The following is a 12,663-nucleotide window of genomic DNA, read 5'->3' on the forward strand; positions in this document are numbered from 1 at the left end:
CCAATTACCAAATTAGAGAGACCACTGGATGACAGCCAACAAATTTCTAATTCTTCATATTTTTTAATTTCAATTGATTAGGATATGTTGGTAATATTAATTTTCATATTTAGAGAAATTAAGGAAAAGTGATTGTTATTTCCCGTTATTTTTACTGTTAGAGGTAGAATTATGTTTGTGTGGGTTTGCTAAAAGATTACTTTCTTGCTTTTTCTAGGGTATAGTTTCCCTCCTTGTGTGTATTCCATCTACTATCCTTTGTAGGGCTGAATTTACAAAAAGATATTGTGTAAATTTGCTTTTGTCATGGAATATCTTGGTCTCTCTATCTATGGTAATTGAGAGTTTTGCTGGGTATAGTAGCCTGGGCTGGCACTTGTGTTCTCTTAGGGTCTGTATGACATACGCCCAGTGTCTTCTAGCTTTCACAGTCTCTGGTGAGAAGTCTGGTGTAATTCTGATAGGTCTGCCTTTATATGTAACTTGACCTTTTTCCCTTACTGCTTTTAATATTCTTTCTTTGTTTAGTGCATTTGGTGTTTTGATTATTATGTGACAGAAGGAATTTCTTTTCTGGTCCAGTCTATTTGGAGTTCTGTAGGCTTCTTGTATGTTCATGGGCATCTCTTTCTTTAGGTTAGGGAAGTTTTCTTCTAAAATTTTGTTGAAGATATTTACTAGCCCTTTAAGTTGGGAATCTTCACTCTCTTCTATACCTATTATCCTTAGGTTTGGTCTTCTCATTGTGTCCTGGATTTCCTGGATGTTTTGGGTTAGGAGCTTTTTACCTTTTACATTTTCTTTGACTTTTGTGTCCATGTTTTCTATGGTATCTTCTGCACCTGAGATTCTCACTTATATCTCTTGTATTCTGCTGGTGATGCTTGCATCTATGACTCCTGATCTCTTTACTAGGTTTTCTAACTCCAGGGCTGTCTCCCTCTGTGATTTCTTTATGGTTTCTATTTCTAGTTTTAGGTCTTGAATGGTTTTGTTCATTTCCTTCTCCTGTTGATTGTGTTTTCTTGTAATTCTTTAAGGGATTTTTATGTTTCTTCTTTAAGGGCTTCTAGCTGTTTACCTGTGTTCTCCTGCATATCTTTTTTTTTAAGATTTTATTTATTTATTATATGTAAGCACACTGTAGCTGTCTTCAGATCTCATTACAGGTGGTTGTGAGCCACCATGTGGTTGCTGGGATTTGAACTCAGGACCTCCAGAAGAGCAGTCAGTTCTCTTAACTGCTGAGCCATCTCACCAGCCCTCTCCTGTATTTCTTTAAGGGAGTTATTTATATCATTCTTAACTCCTCTACCATCATTATGGGAAGTGATTTTAGATCTGAATCTTGCTTTTCTGGTGTGATGGTGTATCCAAGACTTGCTATGGTGGAAGAATTGGGTTCTTATGATGCCAAGTAACCTTGGTTTCTGTTGCTTATGTTCCTATACTTGCCCCCCACCATCTGGTTATCTCTAGTGCTGTCTGCCCTGGCTATGTCTGACTGGAGGTTGTCCTTCCTGTGATCCTGGTTGTGTCAAAATCAAGCTGTCTATGGGATCCTGAGATCCTGGTGTGACCAAAGTCCTGGGATCCTGTTATCCTGTGGTCCTGGGCGTGTTAGAGTGCCTGGGAGTAGAGCTTCCTCTGGGTGTTGTGGGACTGGCTCTAGATTTTTTTTTAATTAATTTTTTTATTAGGTATTTTCCTCATTTACATTAGATTTTTTTCAATTAATTTTTTCCCTCTGTTTTAAATGGTGACTTTTAAATGGCACTTTCACTGCCATCTAAAATTGTTGAGTACCTCTAAAAAAAAATCTCATTTCCATTATACATTTCAATCTGCACTTTCTGTTGGTTATTTTCTAATCCTCTTTGACTGACATTCTGAATTCATTACACCTTTCCTTTGCTTCTTGGCATGGTTGCAGCACCATCCCTGAGCATTCTGAAAGAAAAGTTTTGCTGTGTTCTGAGCTAGCTCCTACATATGAAGTCTTTTCTTTTCCTGCACACGGACCACAATTTGATTCTGTAAATGTCAGTGCTCTTTGGTTGAATATTGTGCTTTTTATATAATGTATAGTAGTGACTCTGGGTCTACCTTCCCTACATGTCTCGCTTTTGTAGGTGTTTGTTTTTGCTTGTTCGGCGATCTTCCTAGAGCAAGCATAAAGTCTGTCTCTTATAACAGGCACAGAGGCTGACGTCTTTTTCTAATCTATATCCTCATTCCTCATGCATGTGTAACTTGGCACCTGGCAGGGACGAGTCAGAGGTTGTTTTTATGAGCCAGAAAGCCTTGTTTGTCTTTGCTTCTGCATAGCTGTAGAGGGCATTTGAACCTCAGGAAGTTTTTATGTCTGCCTTAGTTTGCTTTCCTCTGGCTCTTCTGTGTGCAAAAAGACTCCCGTGGCCAGGGATGTATGGGTATGTTCTACCTGTTTTGTGTGTTCCTTGACATAGAAGGCATCAAGTGTGAGTTATACAGAGGGAAGGCTACAGAGCTCACTATGCTCTTACCTCCAAAACTATGTGGGTCTGCAGCAAGATCACTGTCCACAGCTTGCTCCAATGAGGCCTACAAACTCAAAACAGTGAAACTGCTGCCTTCCATGTTCACTTATGACGAAAATGGCCACTAGAATTAACAATGGCCCAAACAGAGGGAATGACTTGTAGAAGCAGTAAGGCTGATTTCTATAGCTCCCTACAGCGTGCTCTGGCTTAATCATCTCACTGACAGAACTGAGAGGATAGAATGGGGCAGAAAAGCACATTTTACTCTGTTCCTACCGAGAACAAATACCTCTGGTTTCTTGTATGCCTTTAGTCCATTTCTGAAAGCATGGACACAAAGACTTCTGACAGTGTTGTCCCATCTCTCTGCTTGTTTTGGAGACTGTCTGCTTCCTCCTTCTCTCATGCTGAAGATGTTAGCCAATCTTCCCATTCTTCTGAATGCAAAACTACAATACTACTAATACTAATAGACAGAGGGATGACAGCCCCGCTGTATAAGCCCATTTCCAGAAAAAGCAAACGCATCTGAAAACACAGAGACAGCTGAAGCAGGAGCTCAGATAACCACTTCATTAGATCGAATCCCACTCCTCCAGAGCCGCTCCTAAGACCATCCATTTTGATTCCTTTGGACTGAGGATAAGTAAGGTGCCAGGAGAAGAGAGCTCATGTCAAAGCATTTCTGCTACCACAGTGCTTCACGAAGTGCTTTATGTGGTGCTTCACACAGTGCTTCACACGGTGCTTCACAGGGTGCTTCACACAGTGCTTCACGGGGTGCTTCACTCGGTGCTTCACACTGTGCTTCACGGGGTGCTTCACAGGGTGCTTCACGCGGTGCTTCACTCGGTGTTTCACGCAGTGCTTTACACGGTGCTTCGTGCGGTGCTTCACACGGTGCTTCACGCAGTGCTTCACACAGTACGGTGTGTCACAGGGTGCTTCACGTGGTGCTTCACACTGCTGCCGTTCTGCTTCCGACCTTTGTACCCACCCACCGCTCTCATCCTTCAGCCATGTTACTGTGATACACAAAAGCTACTCTCTGAAGGCTCATGAAAGTGTCTCCATCTGGCCACGTGACAGTTTTCTTCCACCACCTCACTGGACAGGCTGGGTCCTCTTGAGAAAGTCAACTGGGCTCTGGACAGGCGTATAGTTTCAGGGAAGGACAACAACTCCCTACATATGCTAATCTAGTCTCTGAGAGCTGGAGATACTTGGAGAATTTTTGATCAAAATCTCTCATTTCCAGAGGGGTAATTAAGGCTCAGGAAGTGCCAACTCATAGTCACCTTCTAAGAATGTGATGTCTTACTGATAAGATAAGTGAAAGGTCTCAGAGATGATCACCTGTATGAATGGCCAGGCATGTGCCACTAAAAATGGTCTCCTAAAGACCCCACTCTCCATAACCCATGTTGAGAAGCCTGGGCTCACAGATGCTGAGGTAGATTTTCCTGCCCCGACAGCCCCTCTCTCTCTTACCTTAGCACAGAGGATCCAGGCTGCGCACTGCCCTGGGGCCAGGATGCTTCTCAGCCTGACTGTACTGAGCATGAGGAAGAATCCCAAAACTCCACTGAAAAGAGAAAACACCCTTTGCTTAGTGAGGCTGCCCTCCTTCAGCCACAGCCAGTGAGGTCCTCCATTGAGACACGCAGTCTTGGCCATGTGCTGGCCTGGACCTCTAAATCCTCCCATGCTCCCTCCCCCCCCCCCCCCCCCGGAGCTGCGATTACAGGCAAATGCCATCACTCTCAGTATGCCAATGTCGAATTTCTAAGTATTACACAACTTCCACCACATTTGTGTTATCTCATCCCCTGGATAAAATCAGCAGTTCAGAAAACAGAACCTCTACTTTTCTGAAGAAGAGATAAAAGTATCTCACTGAAGGTAAGAGAGGCTTCGAACTCTGGCTAAATCTTGAAAGAAAAAGATACAGATGAGCATTATTATATTTTCAACATCAGTATTGCTCCAAAAACTTGGGATGCACCTCAGGAGCATGGCTGCCCCCGGTCCTTCCCTTCTATTCTGTCCCAGCACCTTAGGAGCATGGCTGCCCCCCGCCCCCCGTCCTTCCCTTCTATTCTGTCCCAGCACCTCAGGAGCATGGCTGCCCCCGGTCCTTCCCTTCTATTCTGCCCCAGCATCTCAGGAGCATGGCTGCCCCTGGTCCTTCCCTTTTATCCTGTCCTGGTTTCACAAGGCAGATTCCACTTCCAGTGCAGTCTGCCACTGTTAAAGAATTAATGTGCCTTGCCAATGAGAAACTGCTCACTCAGAAATCAATAAGGGGAAATCTAAAAAACAAACAAACAAACAAAAAACCAAAACCAAACAAACAAAAAGGCCCAAGGAAGAAACAACCTCAAATAGAAGTTTTTACTAACTTATATGCACCTTAGGCTTACACATTTTACATATGTTATCAGCCTTAAATCTCTTGTGGGTTCCAGCCCCAGGTTATACATTGAACAATTTAAAAAGAAATAGGACACTGCATGTCTGGCCACTTGGGCAGATGGAAGATGTCCACAAGAAAGATATTGCTAGAATTATTTTTTTCTTTTTCTCTTTCTTTTCTTTTTTTTCTTTTCTTTTTTCTTTTCTTCTTCTTCTCCTTCTCCTTCTCCTTCTCCTTCTCCTTCTCCTTCTCCTTCTCCTTCTCCTTCTCCTTCTCCTTCTCCTTCTCCTTCTTCTTCTTCTTTTTCTTCTTCTTCTTCTTCTTCTTTTTTTTTTTTTTTGAGACAGGGTTTCTTTGTGTAGCTCTGCTGTCCTGGAACTCACTCTGTAGACCAGGCTAGCCTTGAACTCAGAAATCCACCTGCCTCTGCCTCCCAAGTGGTGGGATTAAAAGCGTGTACCACCATGCCCAGCACTAGAATTATTTCTAAGTACAGCAGTTGTTCTTCTCAAACAGTTGTTGCCCAGGCTTGTTTACCCCTCTGGTGGAATTATGCTTTTCCTGATAAGGACACAAGCAACTTCCTGGCAGACCAGGATTTAATGGTAGCTGTGACCCTGCACCACCCACTTCAGCTGCCTGGTGGAAGCATGACTTTGGGGGAATGGGCCTGATGGCTGGTCAGTCAGCACTGGTGACAAAAGGTTCCATCCTACATGGTAAACTTTGCTTACCTCTAATAAGTCTGGGTAGCTATAACCTATCTTTGGGGTGTTTGGGGGCAGCACTCCCTTAGCTAAATTTTACTTCCTGTGATTTGATGTCTTCTAAGCAGATCTATTAGTAAATCCTTTACTGTCTGTTCTACTACTTGGAGTTCCTCCTACGTCGCCAGCACACATCAGTCTCACAGGCTACAAGCATAGGAACCAGACAGTCTTGGTAGACACCAGACCAGGAACAAAAGAGAGCCTTTGGTATTTAACTTGTTTATCTTAGACACCCATCACAGCATCCGAGTCTACAGCAGTCACCAATGGGTCAGAGTGGGGAATTCTAGGGTCTACACTCTGAGGGAAGGGGTAGGAAGGAAGGCAGTCAGTGCTCTGAGATACCTCTTGGTGGCTTCTACTCCTGCAGCCAAGAACCAACATCACATAGGTGTCTGGTTCACAAAGCCCATCCTTATCCTTTGCTCTGTCCTCTCCACCTCCAGCTAAAAGGCATGAGAGAAGCCTGTCCCTTGGCACAGATGCAGATAGGATAAGCTAGTCTCTGTGGCTTAGAGACAGCCAAGGCTTCCTCCCATTGCCTGACTTGTTAGTTTGTAAATAATTCCTTTTTATAGCTTATGGTAATTTAATTATCTACTACTGCATGACTTATTTTGGCCAGGTCATTTGTCCTGGTACAGAAACTAGTACACTTTTCAAGTGTACAGTACCTTACCTGGATTCTTGTATTATTACCTTGCTGCACATTTAGATTGTCTAACTCTGTTCTGAAGGTTAGAGTGTACTCAGCTGGCCCCTTGCCCCGCCCTGTATAAATATTTAGTCAACTAACCTCCATGGAAAGGCATCTATTTTTTTTAACTACCTCATCTTTATCTTTCTCCTTTCAGCTCATCCATACTCAGTATGGAGAATACCCCTCTGTAAAAGAGGAATAATCCCTGAAGTGAAGGATCCTGGGAGAAACAGAGATCTGTTTAGGGGTCTCTTAGGTTATAGCTACCTCTCTCTCCTCAGGTACCCATGATCCCTCTCTGAGTTTCCCAGGACCTCCTGAAGGGAACACTCCTAGTCTGAGATATGGTCATGGAGGAACCATTGAAATGTTATGAGGGAATTGTATACATTTTTTTAAAAGGTCAGCTTTATACTAAAGCCAGGAGGGTAAAATAATACAGAGACTTAGGACAATTCAAGCAAAGATCAATTGCTCTTTAAAATAAAAAGGGCTGATCTAACATGTTGAGTTAGGAGAAAGCACTTGATTATAAAGAAACAACCAGAGTGTTTCTGCACAAAGCCAACACCAGTGAGTTGTGAAGGTGCTGTTCTGTTCCAAATAACCAAACTAGCATTGGCCACACCCAGAACATGCTTGCCCATACTACCAATCATACTCAAGGCATGCCAGCTGCAGGTACCTAGGCAGCAAGGGTTACAACGTGAAAGCTTGTCTTATGGACATGTGAACAGCCTAGTTAGACTGACAGGAGCTGGGAGAGCTGACAGGAGCATTGCTGGTATTTGGGACAGGCAGGAATCATCCCAAGGCTCAAATGCAGAAAGTCTGTAGTAATGCCCCATTGTCCCAATGCCCCTGGGGAACATGATATGCCCACTTCAGAAGCAGTACTTGGCCTTTTTGATTAATTTGTTTTATTATTTTATATGTGTGGGTGTTTTGCCTCCATGTACCCTTGTGCACCTTGGGACTGGAGTTACAGACGGTTGTAAGCTCCTATGGGGGTGCTGCGAATCAAACCTGCTCCTTGGCAACAAATACTGCTAACTGCCGAGCCCGTACATACCAACATTTTCTCTATCTACAAACACTGCTCCATGGATACCATTTGCTGTGTGGGAACAGCAGACTAGCTTTTATTCATAGCTGTGAGGATTTGGGGGTTTTTTTGTTTGTTTTTTGTTTTGTTACTAATAGCACTTACGATGTACAGGCACTGTTCTAAGTGTACACTTGTACCAATTAGTATAGGAGCCCTTAAGACAAATATAGTCATTATTGCTAGATGAATAAAAACAAGTTAAAAACTTGCTTCGGATTTCTTGACAGAACCAGGATTCAAGATCACAGTTTTCAGACTATTCTTATAGCTGACCTGAGCAGGTCCTAAGATGACATTTCCTGGGCCAGGCATGATGCTTAGGAACTTTCAAATACAGAAGCCCTGTGCTGGTATGTCCTAGGTTAGAGCTGGGGAAGGGGATGGGGAAGAACACCTTGGAAGCATTTGGATAATTTGCCCAGTGGTCACACAACTAGCAACCACTAAGCCTGGGATTGGCCCAGGGCTCCTCTTTCCACCATGGCAAAATACAAAGCTTGAGACTGTCTGAGTCTTCCTGCCTCTTATAACTTTGTCTAGAAATGGTGGGGCAGGGTGGCAAGAGGCTCTGTGAATTTATGTGTGCCCATCTGATTGGTCTCCACCCCTGAGTCCTTCCAAAGGCACCTGGGTGTCTAGGCATCTACATGCCCATTTCTACCATGTGTTTATGAGGCTCAGAGTTCCATGGAAGGAAGGTTTTGCAGGTTGCCTCTGGCAGCAAGAGGGAAACCAAGATGCAAGCTGAGAGGACACAAAGTCTCTCAAACTGAGTCTATTTCATTAGTTTTATACGCTGAAGTTTTGTGTGAGGGCTATGAAGGAGAAAAGGCAGTCAGAGTGTAACTCCTCAGCAAGCTTGAAAACTATGGTCCTGGGTGAGGCCTTGTGACAGGCCAAGGTCTGCTGGACTCAGGTTGGTACTGAGCACCTGTGAGTGTTCAGGGATGACCTGCTGGAGATAGACAGCCATACCTCCTACTTGCTTCTGCAATTCAATTTACTATAATTACTCCAGGCCTCATAGAGATGAAGACGCAGCTACTGGCACAGAGTATACATGACTTGGCTCAAGATTACCTGGCACAGCAGCTGCCATGGAACCTGTAGAAATACAAGAATGGAAAGTCCAGGGCACCGAAGAGGTCACCTAAAGAGTACAGGAAAAGTGATTATAGTGGTCCCCACAGCTCCCTCAGGTCCCCCCACCCAGCTACAATGTCTTCTGCAGAGGGCACCCAGCCCTCAGCTGCCACAGCCCTAAGACTCTACTACTGCCTCCTACTAAGAAAAATGTGAAACGTACTGGCTTCATCTCTTACACCCTGTACTAACTCTGAGAGGTTCTACTACCCACACTCCAACTGATGCCCAGAGAAGAAACATGGCTAAAACTGTAAAACTGTGGAGCCAGAATATGTACCCAGGTCAACCCAGACCTTAGATCTTCCCTTCAGCAGGCAGCAGCCACACAAGGAACAGTGGCAGGGGAAAGGTCTTTTTAAAGATTCTTTCTTCCTTTTGTTTAATTACTGCACAAACAGCACAGGGCCCAGGGCAATCACACATACTCGGTTTAGTTTAAGGCCCAGAGGGTACATTTATTTCTCATGAAGTAAGCTCATTCTTTAGTTCCACTTTTAGTACAAGAGGAAATAATCACACATATTGGCTGTTTCTGTCTGGAATTTGAACTTGGTCACAAACAAGAAGTCAGGAGATTAAAAAAGCAGAAACCCTTCCAAAAATGTCTCAAGAAAAGGAATTAAGCATTTTGACAGTGGACAGCTTAATCCTTCCAAATCTGGAGTTTTTGCAGGAGCCTGGCTCTCCAGAGGCTTGGGCTCTGGTCCGGGTCTGTTTAGTGCAGCCTGGGGGATTGGGCTGCCGTTCCTGCTGAAAAGCTTTGTGCAGTGGAGCTGTACCAGCTAGTTCCTTCACTTCTTACACCTACGAGTCAAGTGTGTCACAGACAACTCAGAGGGAGAGGTGTGCTCAGCACACGCAGAAACCTGGGTTCCATCAGCAGGAACTTGTGTGAGTTCCTGCACGCGCACGCACACACAGGCACACATGCACACATTTCAGAACAAGATTTAGGGGGCTGCTACACTTCTATAAAGCCTCCTATGTGATCTCAAATGGTTCAGCTACCTATTAGCTTTAATTCTATGCCTCTGACCATATAGATGTTTTAACAGTTGAGCTAGATCTTCATTTATGCACATGTATGTCTAATAAAGATTTTTGTGGGGTTTAGTTTTTATGCAGCTCATCCAAAGTCAAGGACTCATTGTCTTTAGGGCAGCACAGAATGTCTTCCACCTTCCATGAGAACCTGTGTTAGTAATGTCTCAGCCCTCCAGCTGCACATCCTGAAGACTATTCTATTGCCTTCTATTGAGAATAGTGACAATGAGTGGCCATTTAGCGAGAGCCTGTTTTGTGGAGAGTCTATGTAAAATGTGGTGATTTTATCTCTTACACCCTGAAGCAACTCCGAGGGGTTCTATAACCCTGACTCCATCTGAAGTCTGGAGAGGAGACACCGCTAAAATTTTGTAATTGTTGAACTGTGGAGCTAGAGCATGCACCCAGGTCAACCCAGACCTTAGATCTTCCCTTCACCAGGCAGCGTTCACACAAGGGACAGTGTCAGAAGAAAAGAGCCTGCCTTCACCTGCCAGTTTCAGAACTACAGTGTATAATGTACAAGACACAGAAAAGAACACTCAGGTCATTTTCTGCACAGGTAAGACAACCAAGAAGATCCTGGCACTATGGACTGTGAGAGGGACTGAGGCCCTGCTCAGCCATGGATGGACACTGTGGAGAATCTGTTGTGTCTCTTCTGCAGCTGCTGGTTCTTGGCCATTGCCCAATCTCCCTCCCAGTGTGAGAGGAACTGCAGTGCAGTAGGGAGATAACAAGGAATTGCCATTGCAATGAACTGAGAGAGCTATCAGTTAAATCCAGGACCTTGAGAGCCCCTGGATACACCTCCTCTTGACATCCCATTTTGCCATAAATGTTCTGGTTGTGTGAGTTGGTGAGGCCAGCCTAGGCTTTGAAAGTCTAAAGAAGAAGAAGATTGGTCTGGGATAGACGGGGAGGGAAGGAAATAAACAACAAATCACAGCCCTAAGGAACTTGCCAATTAGATGGTAATGCACTATGCAGACCACAAGAGCCACTCTGGTGAGTTACAGGGAGGGTGAGAAGCAAAACCACAGAATAAAAGGATAGCCTGCCTTTATCCTTAAGTCATTTCTAAAACCATCTATACAACATCTGCTTGCCTGGACACCTGGCCTGCCCCACTATCTAGAACTAGCAATCCTTTGAGAGCAGGGAGTCCATCTCATTTGTCCCTGGGGCCATAAAGACGCTTCGAAAGCAATGCTGAAAGAAGGGGGTCTGACAACTGGGTGCTTCCTGACAGGCCGGACATGTTCTAGAACTTAACTCTATCACCTTAAATTTCTGACTAAAGGCGTCTTTTTGGTGCCCTCACTATGTCACTCGAAAAGCAATTTTTTGTTGTATTAATACATTACATCCTGATCATGGTTTTCCCTCCTTCAGATCCTCCCACCCATCCAACTTCATACCTTTCTCTCTCTAGAAAACAAATATGCAAATAAATTAAATAAACCAAACAAGAACTAAAAACACAAAAGCAAAGAAAAAGTAGAAATACACACACACACACACACACACACCACATACACAGGGAGGGGTAATATTTGAATATTCTAGGAAGTTAGGATGGTGCAAACCAGGCTGGCCTCAAACTCACTGAGATCCACCTGCCTCCACCTCCCTACTGCTGAGATTAAAGGTGTGCATCACCAAAATGGGCAAAAGTAAGACTTTTAAACAGAAAGGGGAACCATCTGCCCTTAAACAACAAAGGTTGGTGACACTGTTATAAATGTCACAAGGATGTTACAAGGTGTAGTTTGTTCCAGCCTAGGAGAACTTAATCCAGGAGCCTAAGGAATATGTGAAGGTGTTGGGAGCTGTCTTAGCTAGGGTTTATATTACTGCAACAAAACACCATGACCAAAAAGCAAGTTGGGGAGGAAGGGTTTATTTGGCTTACATTTCCAGATCACAGTACATCAGTGGAGGAAGTCAGGAGAGTAACTAAAGGAGAGACAGAACCTGGAGGCAAGAGCTGATGCAGAGGCTATGGAGGGGTGCTGCCTACTGGCTTGCTCAGCCTGCTTTCTCATAGAATCCAAAACCACCACCCAACATGGGCTAGGTCCTCCACTGTTGATCATTAATTGAGAAAATGGCTGACATCTGGATCTCATGGAGGCATTTCTTCAACTGAGGCTCCTTTCTCCCTGATGACTGAGGCTCCTTTCTCCCTGATGACTCTTTTTTTTTAAATATTTATTTATTTATTATATGTAAGTACACTGTAGCTGTCTTCAGACACTCCATAAGAGGGTACCAGATTTCGTTAGGGATTGTTGTGAGCCACCATGTGGTTGCTGGGATTTGAACTCAGGACCTTTGGAAGAGCAGTCGGCGCTCTTAACCGCTGAGCCATCTCACCAGCCCTACCTGATGACTTTTAACTGTGTCAAGTCGACACACAGAATCAGTTAGTAGAGTAGCTAAAGATGGATCAGCAGTTAAGCACTTTCTGCTCTTGCAGGCTTGGCTCGAAGCATCCATCAGGAGGCTCACAACCCGTGTGGTGATTTGAATATGCTTGGCCAAAGGAAAGTGGCACTATTTGAAGGTGTGGCCTTGTTGGAGTAGGTGTGCCACTGTGGGCTTGAGCTTTAAAACCCTCATCCTAGCTGCCTGGAAGCCAGTATTCTGCTAGCAGCCTTCAGATGAAGATGTAGAACTCTCAGTTCCTCCTGCACCATGCCTGCCTGGACGCTGCCATGCTTCCATCTTGATGAGATAATGAACTGAATCTCTGAACCTGTAAGCCAGCCCCAATTAAATGTTGTCTTTATAACAGTTGCCTTGGTCATGGAGTCTCTTCACAGCAGTAAAATCCTAACTGAGACATGGCTCAAGAGGTTTCAGAAGAGAAGAATTTTAGTATGTTGCCTAGAGATTGTTCTTGTGATATTCTGGGGAAGAATGTGCCTGATTTTTGCCCTTGTCCAAAGTCA

The 12,663-nt window shown here is 44.2% G+C and overlaps 1 protein-coding gene across 8 annotated transcripts in view; it reads right to left on the reverse strand.

The window, feature by feature from the left end:
* The window catches only part of Slc35d4 (solute carrier family 35 member D4), a 139,853-nt gene that overhangs the window by 53,671 nt on the left and 73,519 nt on the right, over positions 1–12,663 (reverse strand). For 6 of the 8 annotated variants that reach the window (XM_085833709.1, XM_085833708.1, XM_021150584.3 and 3 more), the window contains 2 exons: positions 8,597–8,666; positions 4,014–4,107 (listed from right to left, as the gene is read on the reverse strand). In XM_085833709.1, the coding sequence (XP_085689835.1) occupies positions 4,014–4,107; positions 8,597–8,666 (164 nt within the window). The remainder of the gene's footprint in view (positions 1–4,013; positions 4,108–8,596; positions 8,667–12,663) is intronic. The other 2 variants (XM_085833712.1, XM_085833713.1) reach the window with 1 other exon arrangement.

The sequence above is a fragment of the Mus caroli genome, unplaced genomic scaffold (genome assembly GCF_978045245.1).
Source record: "Mus caroli unplaced genomic scaffold, Mus_caroli_1 scaffold_19, whole genome shotgun sequence".
Lineage (NCBI taxonomy): Eukaryota > Metazoa > Chordata > Mammalia > Rodentia > Muridae > Mus > Mus caroli.